Source organism: Diplodia corticola, assembly GCF_001883845.1.
Source record: "Diplodia corticola strain CBS 112549 chromosome Unknown scaffold17, whole genome shotgun sequence".
NCBI lineage: Eukaryota > Fungi > Ascomycota > Dothideomycetes > Botryosphaeriales > Botryosphaeriaceae > Diplodia > Diplodia corticola.
The window spans coordinates 226,916-246,440 of NW_017971496.1; the positions used below are offsets into that span (position 1 = coordinate 226,916).

The following is a 19,525-nucleotide window of genomic DNA, read 5'->3' on the forward strand; positions in this document are numbered from 1 at the left end:
CCTCTGAGAGCACCGTACTGGAACAACAATCGATGTGGGGTAGACGCAGATACCCAAGCCTTAATGCGCGCTTGATAGGTTGAATGTTCCTCGGATGGGCGTACACACATGCAAAAGTGGGGTAAAAGGTCCGCAGCTAAAGAAGTGGATTGCCGCGAGCTTGCGGGTCTAGAGTTTTGAACTACCTATTGCCAATGGTCCTGCTCATCTCCAAGGGTATAGAGAATCGGAAGGCTGTTTGTGGCTTGGCTGTGCCATGTGAGGTCAATTTTTCGGAGGTCCCGTCTCGCCCGTCTGCGTTTCAAGCAAGACTGTCTAATTGAAATCGCTAGCAAGCAAACCCGTACATAGAACTGCTGCCTTCCTGATGTTCGTACCGTCCGAATGCTATCTTGATATCATAGCATGCCCAGAAAAATCATTAGTTTTGGCTCCTGTCCGTGTGACAAGCCCCTCGTTCGCAAGCAATCTACAAATCGGCGTCCTCCTCGTCGGGGAGAGGCATGTTGGAAGCATCCTCCATCTCCTTCTGGTACTGCTCCAGAACGGCCTGGTCGACCTGGACCTCCGGAGGAGCGAGGGCGGGAGCGGCAACGAATTCCTGTGGCGGCGTGGTTAGCAAGCTTGCGTTTGCTACAATGATCGAAACAACATACCAGAGTCTGGTTGCCGACGAGCTTCCTGGCGAGCCAGAGGAAGGGCTTCTCGAAGTTGTAGTTGGACTTGGCCGAGATGTCGTAGTACTGAAGGTTCTTCTTGCGGTGGAAGGTAATGGTCTTGGCCTTCACCTTACGCTCCTTAACGTCGACCTTGTTGCCGCAGAGGACGATGGGGATGTTCTCGCAGACACGGACGAGGTCACCTGCAACAGTCTCAGATTTGCGTTTAGCTGCAATTTGGGGTCATGAAAACTTACGGTGCCAGTTGGGAACGTTCTTGTAGGTGATGCGGGAGGTCACATCAAACATGATGATGCCGCACTGGCCGTTGATGTAGTAGCCATCGCGCAGACCACCGAACTTCTCCTGACCGGCGGTGTCCCAGACGTCGAACTGGATGGCGCCGAGGTTCTATTCGCGTGTGAGCGTACGGTCGACGAAAGTCGCTGTTAGGCGCTAGGGGATGCGTACGGTGGTGAAGCCGAGAGGGTGAACCTCGACACCGAGAGTGGCAATGTACTTCTTCTCGAACTCGCCAGTCAAATGGCGCTTGACGAAGGTGGTCTGCAGGCGGAGCGGGTCAGTGAGACAGGTCGCAAAGGTTTTGAGGGGCAGACACTGTGGCATGACGCAACATGGGCGACAGCAAGCGCCAGAGCGAGGATTTGCAAAACACACCTTTCCGGTACCACCGTCACCGACGAGGACCAGCTTGAAGGTCGGGGGAGCCTGGGCGTCGGCCATGTCGTGAGAAAAGATGTGGCGGGGTTGTGTCGTGGGAGTCGGTTGTTTGGATCTGAGAGAGCGGGGCGGGTTAGTGGGATTTTCTTTTTGTAGGGCGAGCTGCCGAGGCTGCACCGGCAGCTCGCGGGCGTCAGGAAAGGCTCACGTCGATGGGAAGGACGGTGGATGAGCACGGCGCCTCGAAGATGGTCGTGCGGCAAACGAGCAGGGTGGGAGTGAAGTGCTCGGAAGATTTGTTGTGAGGTCGGTGATCAGCCTTTGCTCTCAGCTAGCGGCGCACGTGACTGTTTACATCAGGAAAATTCCGCCAAGACTGCAGGCGGCCGCTTGAGTTGGCAAGGCAGCAGGCGATCGCTGAAGCCTGCTTTGACGCTCTCACCTCCCCCGCCCGTTCGAGCCCGGCGTGCATGCATTGCTGCGCCATCAATTCACTCTACAATGATACCGTGCCCATTCCCTCCGTGCCACGAAGCCGCCCGCGCCCAACGCCGCTGCCTGGTGCATGCTGTTTTCTACAGCGGCAGCAGGTGGCAGCCCAACATACCTCTTCCGCCCCAATTGCGCCTCGGCGTCAGCTGCAGGTCTAGCTGCCCAGCGCCTCCGCTTTCCCTGGCCACTCGAATCGCTATCGGCCTCTGTCCCCGTTCCGTTAGTCGCCGAGGCAAACCGCAGAAATAAGCTTGCTGAGCAACTCACCTCCACGTTCTGCGCAACCGTCTCGGCCAGCTTGCTGAGCTTCTCGTGGTTCATCCAATTGACGTCTCCAAACTTCAATATCTTGTCCCCTGCTTTCAAGCCTGCGCTATCGGCCGGGCTTCCGGCCACTACGTCGTTGACCTTTGCGAAGGGTGCCTGCAGAGCCGCATCGTCCGTGGCACTGGCGCCTGCCGCGCTTGATGTGTTGCCTGTGCCTGCAGCGTTTGCCGCCTCCCGCTGCAGAGATGCATGGTGCGCATGCAGTCCCTTCTCGATCTTCTCGTATAGACCTTTGAGGTCGTTCTGGAGGTGTATTATCCGCGCGCGCGTGGTCCGGACTGGCGGGCTTGAATTAGACGTGCCGCCGTGACAGTAGCAGGGCGAACCAACGTACTCTGTGCGATATCGATGTCATCTCTAGGGTAGCCGTCGAAGGTGGTCAAGCTGGTTCTCATGTTCACGCCATGCTGCACGCAGGCAGGCTTGGTCAGCAACCTTCCGCCTACGGAGCGAGGCTACGTACAGAGTCCAGGACGGAGCTCAGAGCCGACAGCTCGCTCTGGACGCGGTCCTTTTCGACCATGAGCTCTTGCAGCGACATGTCCCGCTTGGCGACGCCATTGGAGCTGCCGCTAGTGGGGCCGGAGACCACCGACGGCGTGTGCAAGTCGTCCATGTGAAGGCCCATCGATTCCGTAAAGAAGGCGGTGGGAGGTCGGCCGACGTGTTAGGGATCTGGAGTGGAGCGGCGGACAGGGAGCTTGTGCGGGCAGCTCAGAAAGCGGGAAGGCTTGGGTGCCAGAGCTCCAAGGCGGCGAGCGCACGATGGCGGGGAACTGAAGCCGAAGTTCACGCGCCCGTCAGCCCTGCGGCGCACACGCTGACTCGCCGCTCGTCTTCTCCAACACCACGATTCCCATCTCGTATAGCCGGTAAATTGCTATCATCTTACGATTCCACCATGCGCCAGTCTTATCAGACCTTCGCGCCCGTGCGTCGCCCTGCTATCTATTACGCAATGAGTCAGTCGAGTTCTCGACCGACGCTCATGGTAACAATCAGCGAGCCCTGAATCTATCTGAATTGTACCCGCTGCTCCCGCTACTCCTGCTCACTCTCTCGCGCCGTGGGCTGCCATGAAGATCCATTGTGAGCTCGGCGCAGACCCTGGGGCTTTTCTATCTGGCGAGAGGCAGGTCCGCCTCACGCCGCATGTCTCTGAGCAATTGCCCTCCCCTGGTTCTGCATGGCAGCTACCCTGTCGCAGGCACCTGGGACCGCGTCTTATTTCTGTTCATTTGCGCATTCTGCTCTTGCCCCCATGAGCGAGCAAGTGCTGGCACTCCCGCCTCTTTCCTCTCCAGTTTCCCTTCGCGTCTAGCTGAGCTTGCCGCACCGCCATGCAACTTTTCTCTTCGCCGTCGCATCAGCTCTTATCTCTCATGTCTCGCCAGAAGCCAAAGCTCCGTCTGTGATTTGTTGAGCCTTGCCTACTCCAGCCATGGCATACCTCTCGGTGCCTGCGCAGAGCCCGCTCAAGCGGTCTTTCAGCGAGACGCCGTACCTGCGTCCAGCCACACCCCTGTCCAACGAGTCTGTCAATACTGTTCGACGTTGTAAACCCAGCAACGTATCTGCTACCTCACTTATCTCATTGACTTCCATCCACCCTGGTCCCTGGCTCAAGACGAACGAAAATGCACCTCCGAAACTCTCTTCTCGGTCATTGCTAGACCTGATCGGCGAGCTCTCGGCATCCGCCTTGACACTCAAGCATCCAGATGACTACTTCCCAGAGCAAATGACATGGGTCTCAAACATCCCTCTGCCGCCCTCGCCGAGCATCCGCGAAGTCCCCAAGGAAACGACCGACTCTATCCATGTTACCGAGTCTGATGACGCCGTCTCATCACCGGCCTCAACGTTCCAGGAATCAGCCTCCACCATACAGGATGACACAATCTCTGAGACTGACTCTATCAGTTGGCCTATTGAAGTCCCGGAGGGGTTGGGTGCATATGGCATCGCATTCGATATGCCATGCCCAGAGCAACCATTGGAAAAAGAGATGTCGTCGGACGAGAGCATACACGATGACACCTCGGCCCTCGACTCCAACGTGAAGACAGCTCCCTTTAGGCGATGGGTGAGTACTCTTCGGCGTCGCAACAAACGGCGCGAGAAAAACCCCCTCGAACGCTGGACCATTGATGGGTCGGAGACAGAACATCAAAAGCAAAGGATGGACGGCTCACCAAGGCAGGATGGTCACAAGAAGTCCTCATCTTTGACATCATCTCTCGCATTTGTCACTGCAGTCAAGTCAGCTTCTATCACCCTAGCCGGCACCAGCATTGCACCCCTTACCAGGCTCGGGACAAAACGCAGTCGTACCAGTCATGCCCACCGAGGCAGCACCTTGTCGGATACAAGGATTCCTGGTGATTCCGTCCATCCGTCTATCACCCCCATCATGGACGAGCGAGTCTTGGAACGAGCGAGGCACAGACGACGGATTGTGGAGGAGATCATTGCTTCCGAAGAAGGATATATCGGCGATTTGAAGGTTCTTGTCAATGTGAGGACGCCTGCCCTTGATTGCACGCAAGTCAACAATTGACCTTTTCCAGGTATACTTCTCTGTCCTTGAGTCGGCCCCATCGGTTTCAAGCCAGACTCGGACCGCCATCCACCGCAACGTCTCGCAGATACTACAACTCCACGAGGATCTTCTGGGTGAACTCCACAGGATCGTACCAAACTCCGAGTACACGCACGACGATGTCTCGAGTAGCCCACGCCCACGGAAAGCAAAACACTCCAGGTGGCATAGTGTGGACATTGTGCCAGGGCGTGTTGTGGGGCTAGCGGTCCACCTGCGGCAGCAACGCCATTCACTGGATCTCGAACATCAGGAAGACGCAACTCCTATCGCTTTGACCACAGACACAAAGACTGTTGCAGATATTGCGAGATTGTTTGAAAAATTCTTGAAAAGATTCTTCGCATACGAGGAATACAGTGCGCAATTTGAGTCCGTCAACGGCGAGCTGGAGTCTTCGCATCGAGCAATTGCCGCTTGGCATGATTACGAAAGAGGCATCGAAGCCTTGTCGACCACACTTGTGTCGGACAACAAGAAGGAATCAAACGGCAAGAAGGGCTTGACTTTAGCAGATCTGCTGATCAAACCAATCCAACGGCCCTCCAAATACCCTTTGCTCTTCGCCGACCTGCTCAAGCACACTCCAGTCGCGGACGACCCAGTTGCGCATGCAGAGCTGGAGAAAACCTATTACCGTCTGAAAGATGCCAACCAGGAAATCAACAATGCCAAGGATGATCCGATTACGCGAAGGCTCATTGAGACGACGTGGCTGTTGCAAGATCGTTTGATATTTCCAGAAGATCAGCCTTTGCCTCGCGCGCTCCTGACAAGATTACTGGGCCACGTGTCTCTTTGCGGAATCTTGCACGTCACATATCAGACCAATGAGCGGACCGAAGGCAAATACATGATCTGTATTCTCTTCAACTCTTGTCTACTGCTCGCGCTCGCAGACAAAAGCTCGTCAGGTTACGAAGTCGTCGCTACCATTACTTTGGCCAATGGGAGCATTGAACCGTCGGATAATGGACGGGGACTACAGTGTCACACTGCGCCATTCACATGGAAGCTCGTCTTTGAGTCCGGTCACAGGCTTTACGAGGTGATACTCAGTGCTTGTTCCGCTGAGGAAGAGGAGGTGTGGAAGACAAGCCTACGCTCTCGGGTTGCTGCTGAGAACAGTGACCTCATTGAAGGAAGGAGCAGCGTTCAAGATGTTTTCTCTTCTTTGCTGCTTGACCTGAAGAGTATCGGGACTACCTTCGGCCCACCCAACAACTTCTCGCGCAAAATGTCGATCCGGCGGGCGGCGACCCTTGGGCCCAAGATGCACCCTCAGCAGGTAATCATTAAGAACACGCAGGCCCAGAAGAGGACGGATTCGGCTCAATCCGCAGCTTCGCTTCCTGTGGGACGATCGCAGTCGCAGCTGTCTGCATCGAAGCTCGTTCCCACTTTCGCACCAAGACGAGGCGAACGAATCCGGCTGGAAACGATCATCAGTGACGTGTGGACGAAGGACACGCTCCCTTACCCGGGAATGGGACCACGACGCGGCGACAATCCTATCCGAGCTTCTGCAAACTCAGTCATGCGCAAGCTTAGCATGGCCAGCATTACCAGCAATTTCTCGAGGCGCTCAGACTTCTCCAAGCGCTCAGGAAGCTACGCCAGCCTCAGCCAGCTTCGCAGAGAAGAGGCTGGAAGGTCGAGACCTCGGCGGAAGTCACCACCATCTGCTATGCGGAAGTCCGTCTCGGTCCCAGGAATCAAGGTCGACTTCCACACGGCACCGGATGCTTTCCTGCCGGCGGACTTTGAGCTTATCACGCCCCTCAAGAACAGCCAACAGAGAAGACGTGGCAACCGGGCATACTTGTCGGATAGGTCCGGCGAGCGAATCGTTGCCCCCGGTGTCTTGCCTCGTGCAATGAGCCTATCGCCATCGCCGCGGCCTCCATCCTTCACGCTGAGGAAAAAGCTCTCGCTGCCAGCACTGGTGGAGAGGTCCACGGTCGATTTGCCGGCACAAGTCAAACCTGCCAAGGCAAAGGCGACACCCGAGAGGGCCAGCAGCCTCCACCCGCCGGCACGGGAGTCGACGCCGGTGGCCTCTCCTCTCAGGCGATTCATCAAGCCGCGCACAAGACTCTTCAAATTCTGGTCGACAAGAAATGAAACCAGCAAGGCGGCCCTGGCCTCCTCCAGGGCATCTACTTCGGGATCGACACCTTGAATATTGCATTAATGACGGTTATTTTTGGGCATGGTTAGGATGTTGGGATATGATATCATTGGGGCCTGCAGGGACTTGGCGCAAGGGGCAGGTTGGAGAGAGAGCTTGGACGCGCAGTTGGCTGTAGGGAGGTGGGACGGCGCATCGAGGGGTCTTGGGGCGCAGATGGTGCATCTTTTTCTCTTTTCGGGCAGCAGGCTTCTCTTGGGTGGGGGATGGCGCAAAAGGCATGCAAGGTACCCGTGCGGGTGCTTGGGGTATCTCAACAGTGACTAGGCTTCTGCAGCGATGCTAGATTCCCTTTGCTCTCTCCTTCGGCTTTTTCGGTTGCATTGGATAAAGGTTGTAGCACGATCATACCCCTGCGTCATCAGCCGGGCTCCGACGAGACTGTGGGGAATGGATGATTGCGCACCCTTAGATTGGGCGTTGACGTGATGCAGCGGAAAGGCATGGAAACGCACGCCTTGGGTGGGTTGGGCGATGGCGGGGCAGGGCTGGAGGCCAGGTATTGGGATCAGAGCAAGGCAGCTGGGCGGGTGCTCCGTGCGCGGCTCCGATGACGTCGATGTCCGATGCTGTGCTACAAAACCCCTCCTCATCCCACCAAGCTGCCGGCACACACTCTAAACCACACACCTGCAGCACACGCTACCCCACGCTCTTCCACGACTCAACTTATCTCTCACCCACAACCCCACAACATCACAATGCCTACCCGCGGCGATGCCACCCAGACCAAGGTCCACTACAAGGGCAAGGAGGACGACTTCGTCATCTTCGTCGAGAACGAGAAGGCCGTCAAGGACTGGAAGGCCGACAGCTCCGTCCCTCTGGCACAGGTTGTGAACGGCTGGAAGATCTTCGTCACCCACAAGTGAGTCTGCCCCGCTCCGCAAGACGCGACATCACTCGCACCCCGCCGTCCCGAAAGTCAAGCACCTGTGATGGACTGTGGCTGACCCTTTCGTCTACAGGCACGGCAACCAGGGCATCCTGGACACTGCATCCAACGCCCTGCTCGAGAACGAGTTCGGTTCGCACAAAGAGGAGGATGTCGTCAAGCAGATCCTCGAGAAGGGCGACGTCCAGTCGGTCGAGGTATGTTCTCTGTCCCCTTCATTTTCGATGCAGTGAGCAGGCAGCTAACTCCACAACAGGAGAAGGGTCGCTTTGGTGACACCAACCAGTCCAAGGGCGCCAATGTCGCCCACGGCTATGGCGGCAGCGTCGCGTAAAGCTTCTCATTTCCACTACGGCATCATTCGGATACCCAGCGATGATTAGGCGAATGGGAACGGGTTTTCATCTGTCTCTTTTATTCTCGATTACACGGCATCATCGCAGCCCCTGATGAGGGGCATTACAAGGCAGTGCAGCTACCCCGCTTTGCAGTCGATATGGCTTCGGCGCCCCAAATAGCGGAAGAGCGGGGGCCTGCCGCCATAAAATTTACATAGTACTAGAGTCTCACGAGACGATATGAATGGCCATGATGTCTACGAGACGAAGAACTGTGCATGTTTCCACTGTCGCCTGATCTCAACTGGCATCTTCCTCTGAGGCGGGGTTGCCCCTTCGTGTCGTTTGCGCCAGCTTTCAGCTCACCCGGCGGGGGGACGAATGATTTGCATAGAATGACGTCAGCGCGGGGTCAGTCTGGCAATCCCGGCACGTGCACGTGCAATGAGCCTCAGGCACGTTGCCTACCATATTCACCCTTGGGATACTTTACCTTTGGGCGCGCCATGTATAAACATCGGGGTTTGTCGTCATGTTTTTGACATTTCCAGGAAGTGATCGTGGTTTTCTTACCCTTGTTTTCTTCGCGCTGTAAAATTTGTCACGAGAGGTAGCGTCGTCCCGTACAAGAGTCCCACGAAATAGCGTTAATAATACAGTCTCTCAACGGTACTATCAAAGGCTCACTGATCATCGGGATGAACCACGAATATGTGACCCAAGGTGCATTGTATCCCAACTCTAGCAGCCTTTGCCCTGGCCGATGCTCTGCCCTGTTGTCGAGGCTACACGCGGCTTTAGAATGGGGACCCATCACACGTCACGCGAGAACATCGGTACCTAGCCCACCGCGGAACGCCATTGTCGTGAATGGTGAGACGTACATACGAGCCCACCTTTGTTTTACCTTTTGTTGAAAAAAAAAAGTATTTCTAGTGGTTGGCGCAAAGAACGAAGCTGTCAGGGCAAGGTAGAGCAGGGGCGAGCGTGAAACTGCGTGCCTGCCTTATGATCGTCGGTACAGTGCTCGCGTTAGCGCGAGTATAATTCAAGATCAGATCTTGTTTGACGCGATCTGTGCGCCTGATAGGTCAAGCCGGCATTGTTGCACGACTCAGCGCTAACCATCGGACGTACGCTGATACGTTGCAAGGGCACACGCACAACAGATGTTTTCCGCAAGGGAGGGGAAGGGGACGGAGGACGCGCGGAGTCAGTGTGAGGGAATTGTGGCGTCGCTGTCGCCGAGTCCCGCCGTCACGTTGACTTCTTCGCTTTTTTCGTGTGTGGCGGCGGGCTCGGACGGGAAGGATCTGAGACTACCTATGGTTAAGCGCGCTGACGGGTGTCCTGACGGCGTGGCTTTCGTGCACGTTTGGAGAGGGGCAGAGAGCAACGCGGTCGCGTTGGACGATGGAGCGAGTCTGTTATCGTCGGAAAGAGAAAATTCGAAGACGATCTGGCTCTGGTTGGTGGGGTGAGGGCGTCCATGTCCGAGTAAGCTGCTGAGCTCGGTCGTCTGATCTTGACAGAGTAGTTGCGAGCTTACGAGAGGTTACGAATTCCTGCGTGATGGTGCGCAGATCTCATACCAGGGACAGGCCCGGAATATCAAGAGACCGTGAAAAAAAAAAAGCTGAAGGCTGAGATGGGGTGCAATTGCAGAAATAGTGCCTGAAACCAGTGAATTGTGGATAGAAATGGGGGCATTGGGTATCACGTGTGCAAGGGCCGAGTCAAGTTATTTTTATTGTTTTTGAAAAGCTTCCGGCAGGGTGTTGGCCGAGCCTCGCTGGGCGGCAGTACGTGCGTACTACGTACACAGTAGATGCTCCTTGCCACGTTAAGAACGAGGGGTGGGCCGTGTTCGGAATCGCATTACCAGATGCTGGGTCGCGGTGGGAAAGATAGGATATTTCCGGGCTTCTGGAGCGCCAATCTCGCGCGAAATGGCCGGCCCTTATCTGGGCCATTGCTGCAATGGAAAGAGAAACAACAAAGCGAGATATTTCATCGGCGCCATCCGCGTTTCCTCAGCGATAGCAGCCAGCGGGCGATTTTGCCCATTACCGACGCAGGAGTTACAACCCTGTCCGACATCAGCTTTCCAACGGGCGGCACGCGAGCACGCTCCCTCTGCGGACGGCCAGAAGCAGCTGCTGCAGCGTTCAGGCAGTGGGCCCTCGCCCCCGCAGCCATCATACTGGAGCCCGTGGCCATTGGGAAGTCCGGGGAAAGCGTTGGACGGGCGGGAGATGAGCAAGTGAGCCCCAGAGCGGCACGGCAGGGCCGGAAAGGTCCAACCTAGGTTGAGGGGTGGGCGAATCAGAGTGCGCATGCCACAGGCTGCACAGATCGGAGCTCGCCTGGAGAGAGCTGGCAGGATTGCATGCATGGGATGGGGGCGGCTCCCACGGCTCCCACGGCTCCCACGGGCTTCCAGAAGGCGGGCGCGCTTCTCTGGGGCCGCCGCAGTGTGGCAGCGTGGTGGGCGTGGGTAGATAACCGTGGGCCAGAATCGCGGAGGGAGCAACGCCACCGCGTCCTGGACCCTTGCCACATCGGGGAGTCAGCGCCGGCACTTCTTTATCGCGGGTGCTGCGACGGGCAAATCAGCACGCGCCCAGCGGACGCGAAGGCCGGCCGCCGGGACTCCAGGCTGGCCCGGTGCGACGACGGGGTTGATAAGGGCGGCGTCTATCGGCGGCCGCAAAGCGAGCTCGCTGGGATTGGCCTCGGTGCTGGGGCGAAGTGGACCGGCGAGTCCGTCTGCTGAGCCGCCAGGGCGCCGATGTAACGGACGTTAGCTGGATGCGGCAGTTGCCAAGGGTGTGGCAGTCGAGATAGCTGCGGTCCCTTCGACGGCCTGACCAGCGTGAGTCGCGCGCCGCTGCTTCCTATTTACACGAGCTCGGCCTGCGCGACGTCGACTGGGGACTTCTTCCTTTCACGCAGCACCTCCCAGCACGCCGTCGCCGACCCAGCAGCACCCAGCGTGCCCCCCTCCCTGCACCATGGCCGCCGAGCACAATTCGTCGCCCCAGTCTGACGTCGCGGCGAACCCGGACCCTGCCCTCGATGTGTCGCGCGAGCACTCCCATCCGCACCTGCACCACGACGACACCGCCGAGAAGGGCCACCGGGACGAGATCGCTTACTCCAAGGGCACTACCCACGGCGCCGCCACCATTCCCGCCGAGTCCACCGTGCACCACCGCGGTGCCAGCGAGAAGAGCTTGGAGAAGGAGGGCGTGATCGATATCGACGACGCCGAAAAGGGCAGCACCAGCCAAGTCGCCCGCGCCGAGGATGAGAAGAAGCGCGGCCCTGTCGGCCGCTTCTACTCCAGGTTCAGGATCTTTTTCCACCTGGCCATCTGGCTGCTGTTCACTGGGTATGTGGCCACTTCTCTCAATTTTGCACCCCGCCCGTGTTCTTTGTGCGGTGGTAGAGTGGCGTGTCGGGCGGTCGGCGTGAAAAAAAAAAACAAAAAAACTATTTCGCCGGGGTCGCGAGACGACGCGTCTGCGTGTGGAGCTTTGGGCTGACACTGGCACGACAGATGGTGGATCGCAAGTCTGATCTTGCACCGCAATGACAAGAACTGGATCATCCCATTCTTGTTCTACCTGTGCGTCACACTTCGGATCATCTTCTTCCATGTCCCGATTTCCATCGTCACGAAGCCCATGCACTTCGTGTGGAGCAACACGGGGGTCCGCTTTGCTGCGCTCATCCCCGAGAAGCTCAGGACGCCTGCTGCCGCCCTGCTGGTCGTCGCCGTCTTCCTCATTGGCACCTTTGCCAGCCCCGAGAGCGCCGACAACACCAGGGCCAACCGTGCAGTCAGCATCTTCGGCCTGATCGTCTTCATATTCGGTCTCTGGGCCACGTCCCGGAACAGGAAGCGCATCATCTGGCACACCGTTATTGTCGGTATGCTGATGCAGTTCATCATCGCCCTGTTTGTCCTGCGCACCACGGCCGGATAGTAAGTTCTTCCTTTTTCTCGCCTCGTGAGTGCACGCCTAACCCGCCTGCAGCGACATCTTCAACTTCATCTCCACTCTCGCCCGTGAGCTGCTTGGCTTCGCCGATAAGGGTACCGCGTTCTTGACCGAGGATACGATTCCCGAGACGATCCACTGGTTCCTGATTACCGTTCTGCCGGCCATCATCTTCTTCGTCTCTCTCGTGCAGCTCCTGTACTATGTCGGGCTCATCCAGTGGTTTGTTGGCAAGTTCGCCACTTTCTTCTTCTGGGCCATGCGCATCTCTGGTGCCGAGGCTGTTGTCGCCGCTGCCTCCCCCTTCATCGGCCAGGGTGAATCTGCTATGCTCATCAAGCCCTTCATTGCTCACCTCACCATGGCCGAAATCCACCAGGTCATGTGTTCCGGTTTTGCGACCATCGCCGGTTCCGTGCTTGTTTCGTACATCAGCATGGGCATCAACGCGCAGGCGCTTGTCTCGTCTTGCGTCATGAGTATTCCTGCCTCGATCGCCATGAGCAAGCTCCGCTATCCCGAGGAAGAGGAGACGCTCACGGCTGGTCGCGTCGTGGTTCCGGATGATGATGAGCACCGGGCTGCCAACTTCATCCACGCCTTCGCCAACGGTGCCTGGCTTGGTCTCAAGATTGCTGGCATGATCCTGGCCAACCTTCTCTGCATCATCGCCCTGATTGCGCTGATTGACGGATTGCTCACTTGGTGGGGTCGCTGTAAGTCCAAATGTTCCTCACGTGAAACTGAAAGGGCAGATCCTGATATTCGCAGACATTAACCTCGACGGCGACTATGACTTGACCCTTGAACTCATTCTGGGATACCTCTTCTACCCCGTCGCCTTCTTGCTTGGCGTGAGCCGTGACAAGGGCGGCGCGGACCTCCTGCGCGTCGGCCGTCTTATCGGACTTAAGATCGTGGCCAACGAGTTTGTTGCGTACAGCGATCTTACCACGGACCCCTACTACACCGATCTCAGCAGCCGGTCTCGTCTCATTGCGACATATGCTCTTTGCGGATTCGGCAACATCGGATCTCTGGGCAACCAGATTGGTGTGCTGTCGCAACTGTCTCCCGGTCGTTCGGGCGACGTCTCCCGCGTGGCCGTGTCGGCTCTTCTCACGGGCATCCTGGCCACGCTGTCGTCGGCCAGTATTGCGGGCATGGTGATTATCGATCAGGAGAGCTTCTTCACGCCGAGCTCGTAAGTAATTGGCTGGTGCGGGCTTGGTTTGGCGGCGTGTTTTGTTGGAAGTGCCTGCGCATATGACGGAGCTACGACTCCGAGCGCTGTAATACCCTACTGTTTGTGGATGATGTGACGTGATGAAAAGAATCTAGGCGGTCTTCTCTCGTTGGTTAAGACACCCGTAGAGCCTACTCTGGAAGGGAGGCCGGAGGGTGGTATCTTGGATACCCAAAAAGGAATGCAATATGTTACAATGTTTCTTGCTGCCTGCTCCGCTAAAGTGATGTTGGCCGATCCCGTGCTGCTCGTTGACGTTGTTCCTGGAAACCACAATTGGCGGAGCTGTTCAGTAGGCTTCACGTCGGGGTTTAGGTTCGCTCTCGTATCTCGGGCCGAGCATGGCGCAGAAACAAGCCGGGCAGCTGACTGCAACGGGTCTCCTGCCGCCTCGTCCACTCAACTTCTCTTACAACGCGCTTACATCACCACCGACGTGCCTAGACCTCCGCTCGCTCGCAGGAGTGATGTTCGCTGGGGACGCACAGCTGGGAGCCTCGATCAGTATCCGCAAACCAAACGGCTGACACGCTACCCCAGCCTTCTTTCACGTCGCACACGTACCAGCCAAACCGTACTGGCGGCCGCCGCAATGGCAGCGCATCTTGACAGCTTCGACTTCAGCGCCATGTCCTGTCTGGGCGTGCCGGGCCCACTGCCCGTCGCCGCGGGGGAGCAGCACCACCCCCAGCACCAGTCGTCAATGTCGTCGTCCTCGGCCGCCGGCAAGCAGCCCATCCCGCTGGCGTGCGTCGCCTGCCGGTCCAAGCATCTGAAGTGCAGTGGCGGCGAGCCGTGCACGAGATGCGCCACCGACGGGAGCGAATGTAGCTACGTCAAGTCACGCAGGGTCAGTGAGATCGCACTACTCCTTCCCCCATGCCTCTCACGTTACTGTTCGGCATTTTGGTGATGGAGTGATGGAGTAGACGAAGGCGCGGGTTGCTGACGATCGCTGCAGGGGTACAAAGGCCCACGGAAGAGGACTGCGGGTGATCAGATGGGCAGGCCGTCCCCAAGAGAATCGCGGCCGGATCAGCAGGGTACGTCCTTTGTGACCAAGAGCTGTGCATAGCTGCCTTCTTCCTCTTCCGTTTTTCTCTGATTCCTGACTGCGATTCGTAGCGTGTGCGGTTGGGCCCGCAGCGGCGGCAGCCATCTCCGTCAGCCCTCCCTCGCAACAGCACGAGCAATCGCCGTCCTTCGCGGCGCTAGAGGCGCTCACAGCGGGTGGTAACTCGTCGTCGCCAGATCAGTTTGGCAGCTTCACATTTCAATCCGCCGAGGCGATGACTGTCAGCCCGCAGAGCCAAGTGACGGCAGCACCGAAGCTGCTCAACCATCGGCAGGGCGAGTGTGGGCTCTCAAACATGGTGTGCAGCGCTTTCTTCTCTTTCTTCGCCCCGGCCCATCCGTTCTTGATGCCCCGTAGCTACCTACTTGACTGGCTTTGTGGCAGTAACAGCAAACGCCAACCTCATCTCGAGATGGCAATCCAGTACATCGGAGCCTGCTACGTGCCCCAGGCCTCGCCTCACCTCACGGAAGAGGCGCTTCGGTACACTCTGTTCCAGCAGAATCTGCCCAGAGATGGCTTTATGGTCCAGGCGCTGCTGCTTTACGCCATTGGCCTCAAGGCCAACGACAGATCAGTCATGGCCGATGACATGCTGTCGAAGGCCATTGAGATTGCGCTCGCCATCGGCATGAACGAGCGGGATTTTGCCATCCGCAACGGCTGTGGCAACCGCGTATTGGAGGAGAGCTGGAGGCGGACGTGGTGGGAGCTGTACGTTGCCGATGGCTTTTTTGCAGGCGTCAGCCAGCGCACCAATTTTCGGCTGAGGGACGTTCTGACTGACGTCCCTCTGCCGTGCGAGGAGGCCGAATATGCTTCGGGGGTAAGCTGCCCGTTACCTTTAACGTTCTGACCGTTGCTTACAGACGGCTTTCCAGTACGTCCCTCTGTCGGGGACGCTCGAGGAATATGACGCCTCGGCTTTTGCGGAAGACGACGTGGAGTATTCATCGTTTGCGTACCGGATTGACGCCGTGCGAAACCTGGGTATAGTATTAGCCGTGACGAGCGAAGACGTGCTCGATTTCCGCGCCATCGAGACTGCCGATTCGTGTCTTGTGAACTGGTCGTTGCACCTACCGGACAGCAAACGGGAGGCCGTCTCCCACGACGGTCAGCTAGACCACATGGTATTCCAAGCACACATGATAACAGATACGTAAGTCAGAATAAACCCCCTCCCTCCCTTCCCCCCAGTTCGCCCTTTCATTATACTTCCATTGAAAACCGCTCCACACACTACTCCCCCTCCCCCCCTCCCCCTTCTTCTTCTCCTTCTTCCTTTCCCACTGACACACCGGGGCCGCCCCCGCGCCCCACCGGCCGGTCCGCAGAAGCACCATCCTCCTCCACAAGCCGCGCTCGACGCTCGACGCCTACCGCTCGGCCGACGACATCCGCACGTGCGTCAAGCAGTGCGCGCCGCTCGTGTCGACGCAGGCGCGCGAGACGCACACGGCAAAGTGCGCCGCGGCGGCGCGGCGGCTCTCGCGCCTCGTGCGCCTCCCCGTCCAGCCGCTGACGAAGCTCACCCCGTTCTTCACGTGCGCCGTCGTCATGGCCTCCGTCGTCCACCTCTCCGCCTGGTCGCTCGTCCCGCCCAACGCGGGCGGCTCCGACAACGTCGGTGCCAACAACAACAACAGCTGCGCCGGTGCCGGCGCCGCCCTTTTGCAAGACGCGTGTTGTCCCAACCCGTCGTCTTCGCTGGATCAGGCTGGGAACATGCCCCCGCCCGTAGCGGCGGGGCCGCCAACTGACGCCGCCGACGACGCGGTGCTCAAGGAACTCATCCGGCTGAGCATGGGCGCGCTGAAGAAGCTGGCGGCGCAGTGGCCGCTGGCCAAGACGGCGGCGGGCCAGGTGCGGGGCGTGGCCGGGGAGCTGTTCCGGGCCAAGAGGGAGGTGCGGAGGCTGTGGAACGAGGTCGCGGCCGAGGACATACTGCGGATGATTGAGGATGCGGCGAGTGAGAGTGGGGGGAGTGGGAGTGCGAGTGGGAGTGGTGGGTGTGGGAGTGGTGGGAGCGGGGGGAGCGGTGGTGGCGGCGGGGCGTTTGCGGAGGTTGGGGGGTGTGGGGCTGCGTAGGTGCGTGGTAGGTAGCTGAGGTGACGGGGGGGTTTTGGGTGGTGGAGGTAATGGGTTGGTCTGGCGTTTGGGGATGGGTAGGTAGAAAGAGGCGTTGGTGGGGGTGGGGTTGGCTGGAGGTTTATTTACTCTGTCTCTGTCTCTCTCTCCGCCTTTGGTCAGCGGAAGGAGCAATGCATATAAATCGGCCGCACATAAGCGCCATCGTCTACCATTTCTGGACCTCTCACATGTCAACTACCCGGAACCACTGCAATACAGTGGCGATCTAGTCCATTACTTATCATCACATTCGACTCCCAGGTGTTCTGTTGCTCTGGCTGCCCCCGCCCGTAGCGCCGTTATGCCTATCAACTCCTGAACACCAACCGCACTTGCCGTGTCGTCGCCGCATAATGCGTCGTTGACACTAATCAGCACCAATACACGATGATGGTATACACATCGTCTCTCGAGGTTCTGTCACCGGGATCTGCCTAGCATCAAATCAATGTGGATTGGGATTGAGACAACTGCACAAGGAAAAGGACAGTTAATCCGTCAAAGCATAATTAAACAAGGATTTGACGGATTCCCGCATGTCTCGCAAGGCTCTGGGAGGTGAACGCGCCGAATCTGGGTGGATGGAATGCGGTTGTGGCTTTGTAGTTTGGCTGCGAGGCGCGCTGCTCGGCTGGGGTGTTTGGCAGGTGATCATGGGCATGAGATCAGTGGTGGAGAGTCACGATTTTTCTTTCTTTCTTTATGAGCGGGTTGATGGGCTCAGACAGGTGCATGGGTGCGAGGATTCGGGGCGTGTGCTGCAGATGGCGGGAGGATTGCTTTGTTCTTCGTCTTCTGAAAAGTGAAGAAGTTGTATGCGGCTGTATGGCAATATGCGAAATATGTTTATGACTGTGTTATCTGTGGCGGCGAGCCGATTAATTGCGCATGGAGGAAGTATCTGATAAAGACGAATCTTCATATGCGATCATGTTCGTCATGGTGAGTGACGATATTGCATGGTTTCGATGATGTTCTTCATCAGAGTAGAGTGAGGATAAGGCGCATTCTCACAACGCAGCCACTGGTTAAAGATGGGCTTACTCAAGTGGAACGTAGGTCATGCTCTGTGGGGAAAGAAGTATCATGTCAGAGAGCAGCAAACATTCAGTCTCTGCCAAGTGTTGTGTGATCGGACTTGTATCACTCGCGTTCATGCCGGAAGGTCTTCGCAATCCATAGTTAGTTGTAGCTCTTTCCAGAAAGCACCATCTTGGTTGATAGAGCAACAGCTGTCCATATCAATCGGCTGATAAAAAGTCTGTTGTCGAAGACAACCCAAAGTAACTCAATTACGCACACAACCAACCGCCCATCCAGACCCGCCCACCCCATCCCATCGCATCACATCATCTGCACCTCCAACAAACACCTCCTCACGCCCGCCCCCTCCCCCATATCGACGCCACTATTCTCGACCTCGGCCACGACGGCGCCCCTCGCGGCGGCCTCCTCCTTGAAGGCGTCGACGCCGCCGCCGACGCCGAAATAGACGCGCTTGGCGGCGACCAGGGCCTTGCCCAGGCGCACGCGGCGCAGCAGGGCGACGCAGGCGTCGGCGAAGGCGCACAGCGCGGCGGGGCTGTAGATGGTCTCGGACGCGAGGACGAAGGTGTTCATGTGCTCGGAGGAGGGGACGAGGTCGAGGAAGGCGGCGGGGGGCGCCCAGGAGCCGGAGACGAGGGTGAGGGTGAGGGGGCAGTCGGCGAGGGCGGACTGGAAGGCGGCGACGAGGGCCGGGGTGAGGTAGAGGTCGCCGTGGTCGGTGGTGGGGTGGTCGGGGTGGAAGGGGTTGGGGGTGTCGGGGGTGAAGAGGGGGGAGTCGGCGGGGAGGGTGGAGGCCCAGGTGAGGATGAGGTTGGGGAGGGTGACGAGGCGGAGGACGGGGAGGTTGTAGTCGGCGAGGGTGAAGTAGAGGGGCAGGGATTGGGTGAGGGCGTGGTGGAAGAGGACGAGGGTGGGGATGGCGGTGCCGCAGCCCAGCTGTGGAGCGGAGATGGATGGTTAAGCAAACATGTGACTGGGTGGAGATTGGGATGGTGTTTGGCTTACCTCGACGACGTGGTCGACGCGGCAGAGGTCGTCGATGTCTTTGCGCGGACCGCGGTCGAGAAGGAGTTTTGCGAGATCGATGGAGCATTCCCAGGTCTTGAAGCCGCCTTCGTAGACGTTGGTGCGGATGTCGGCTTCGTCTAGGCCAGTCACGGGCTCCGAGTTGGAGCCGTCGTCTTCGGCCATGAGCTGCACACGGACATCGAAGAGCTCGCGCCGGGGGAGGGCGAGAATTTTGCCGCTGGGTGATTCGATCTCTTGCGTTGCGTATGATATCTTATCCGGTAGGGTTTGGAGCTGTGGAAAAGACTGAGTGTCGGCATTCCGACTAGCAAAGCATGGGTACGTACCAGTTCGGCAACATTGTGGACCTGGGCGGGAACATGGGCAGGCTCGGGCTGCGTGGCAGTCGATGCAGCAGCGGGAGCGACGGCGGGAGGACCCTGGTCTCGGTCGGCGTCGATCTCTATATCATCGCCCGAAAAGCCAAAACTGAAAGGTTGGGCCATGGTGAGAGTGTGGGGTGTGGAGCTGAGGCTGCAAACGATGGACGAATCTTTTTTCGGCTCCGGAGAGGGGCGCCGTGCGATAAGTCGTTGCCGGGTGTTTGGTGGCCACCGACGCTTTTTTGCAGCCACTACATTGCCTCTCCGGGTAGCTCCAACACGCTCACTACAACTCCAACCATCTCACCACGCCCGGCCTCCGAACGTGCGCCACGTGACCGCGGCTCAAGCTAGGGCTGTATCACCGTCCCTGGATGCTGGGCGAGGTCGACGGTGGCGGATCTCGTCATTGACAATGCCACAGTAAGCAGCCACTGCGCC

General features: G+C 58.1%; 5 protein-coding genes across 5 annotated transcripts; 3 read left to right on the forward strand and 2 right to left on the reverse strand.

Annotated features, from left to right (window-relative positions):
* Positions 1-469: 469 nt before the first annotated feature.
* Positions 470-2,787, reverse strand: BKCO1_1700077 (gtp-binding nuclear protein gsp1 ran; the record flags this gene model as incomplete). The annotated part of the gene is made up of 10 exons (XM_020271693.1): positions 470-601; positions 657-862; positions 917-1,070; positions 1,131-1,223; positions 1,338-1,455; positions 1,849-1,894; positions 1,948-2,038; positions 2,100-2,437; positions 2,494-2,566; positions 2,623-2,787. The coding sequence occupies 10 exons, from the start codon at positions 2,785-2,787 to the stop codon at positions 470-472; spliced, it is 1,416 nt and encodes a 471-aa protein (XP_020131732.1).
* Positions 2,788-3,600: 813 nt separating this feature from the next.
* Positions 3,601-6,943, forward strand: BKCO1_1700078 (rho guanyl nucleotide exchange factor; the record flags this gene model as incomplete). The annotated part of the gene is made up of 2 exons (XM_020271694.1): positions 3,601-4,677; positions 4,730-6,943. The coding sequence occupies 2 exons, from the start codon at positions 3,601-3,603 to the stop codon at positions 6,941-6,943; spliced, it is 3,291 nt and encodes a 1,096-aa protein (XP_020131729.1).
* A 710-nt stretch (positions 6,944-7,653) lies between these two features.
* Positions 7,654-8,181, forward strand: BKCO1_1700079 (shwachman-bodian-diamond syndrome protein; the record flags this gene model as incomplete). Its single annotated transcript, XM_020271695.1, has 3 exons — positions 7,654-7,820; positions 7,921-8,044; positions 8,104-8,181. 3 exons carry the CDS (start codon positions 7,654-7,656, stop codon positions 8,179-8,181), a joined length of 369 nt encoding a protein of 122 aa, XP_020131730.1.
* Positions 8,182-11,199: 3,018 nt separating this feature from the next.
* BKCO1_1700080 (h+ nucleoside cotransporter) lies at positions 11,200-16,604 on the forward strand (the record flags this gene model as incomplete). The annotated part of the gene is made up of 9 exons (XM_020271697.1): positions 11,200-11,579; positions 11,748-12,176; positions 12,229-12,908; positions 12,964-13,396; positions 13,979-14,288; positions 14,400-14,481; positions 14,564-15,339; positions 15,383-15,675; positions 15,851-16,604. The coding sequence occupies 9 exons, from the start codon at positions 11,200-11,202 to the stop codon at positions 16,602-16,604; spliced, it is 4,137 nt and encodes a 1,378-aa protein (XP_020131608.1).
* Positions 16,605-17,990: 1,386 nt separating this feature from the next.
* BKCO1_1700081 (s-adenosylmethionine-dependent methyltransferase-like protein) lies at positions 17,991-19,207 on the reverse strand (the record flags this gene model as incomplete). The annotated part of the gene is made up of 3 exons (XM_020271698.1): positions 17,991-18,629; positions 18,699-18,995; positions 19,049-19,207. 3 exons carry the CDS (start codon positions 19,205-19,207, stop codon positions 17,991-17,993), a joined length of 1,095 nt encoding a protein of 364 aa, XP_020131607.1.
* Between the last annotated feature and the right edge of the window lie 318 nt (positions 19,208-19,525).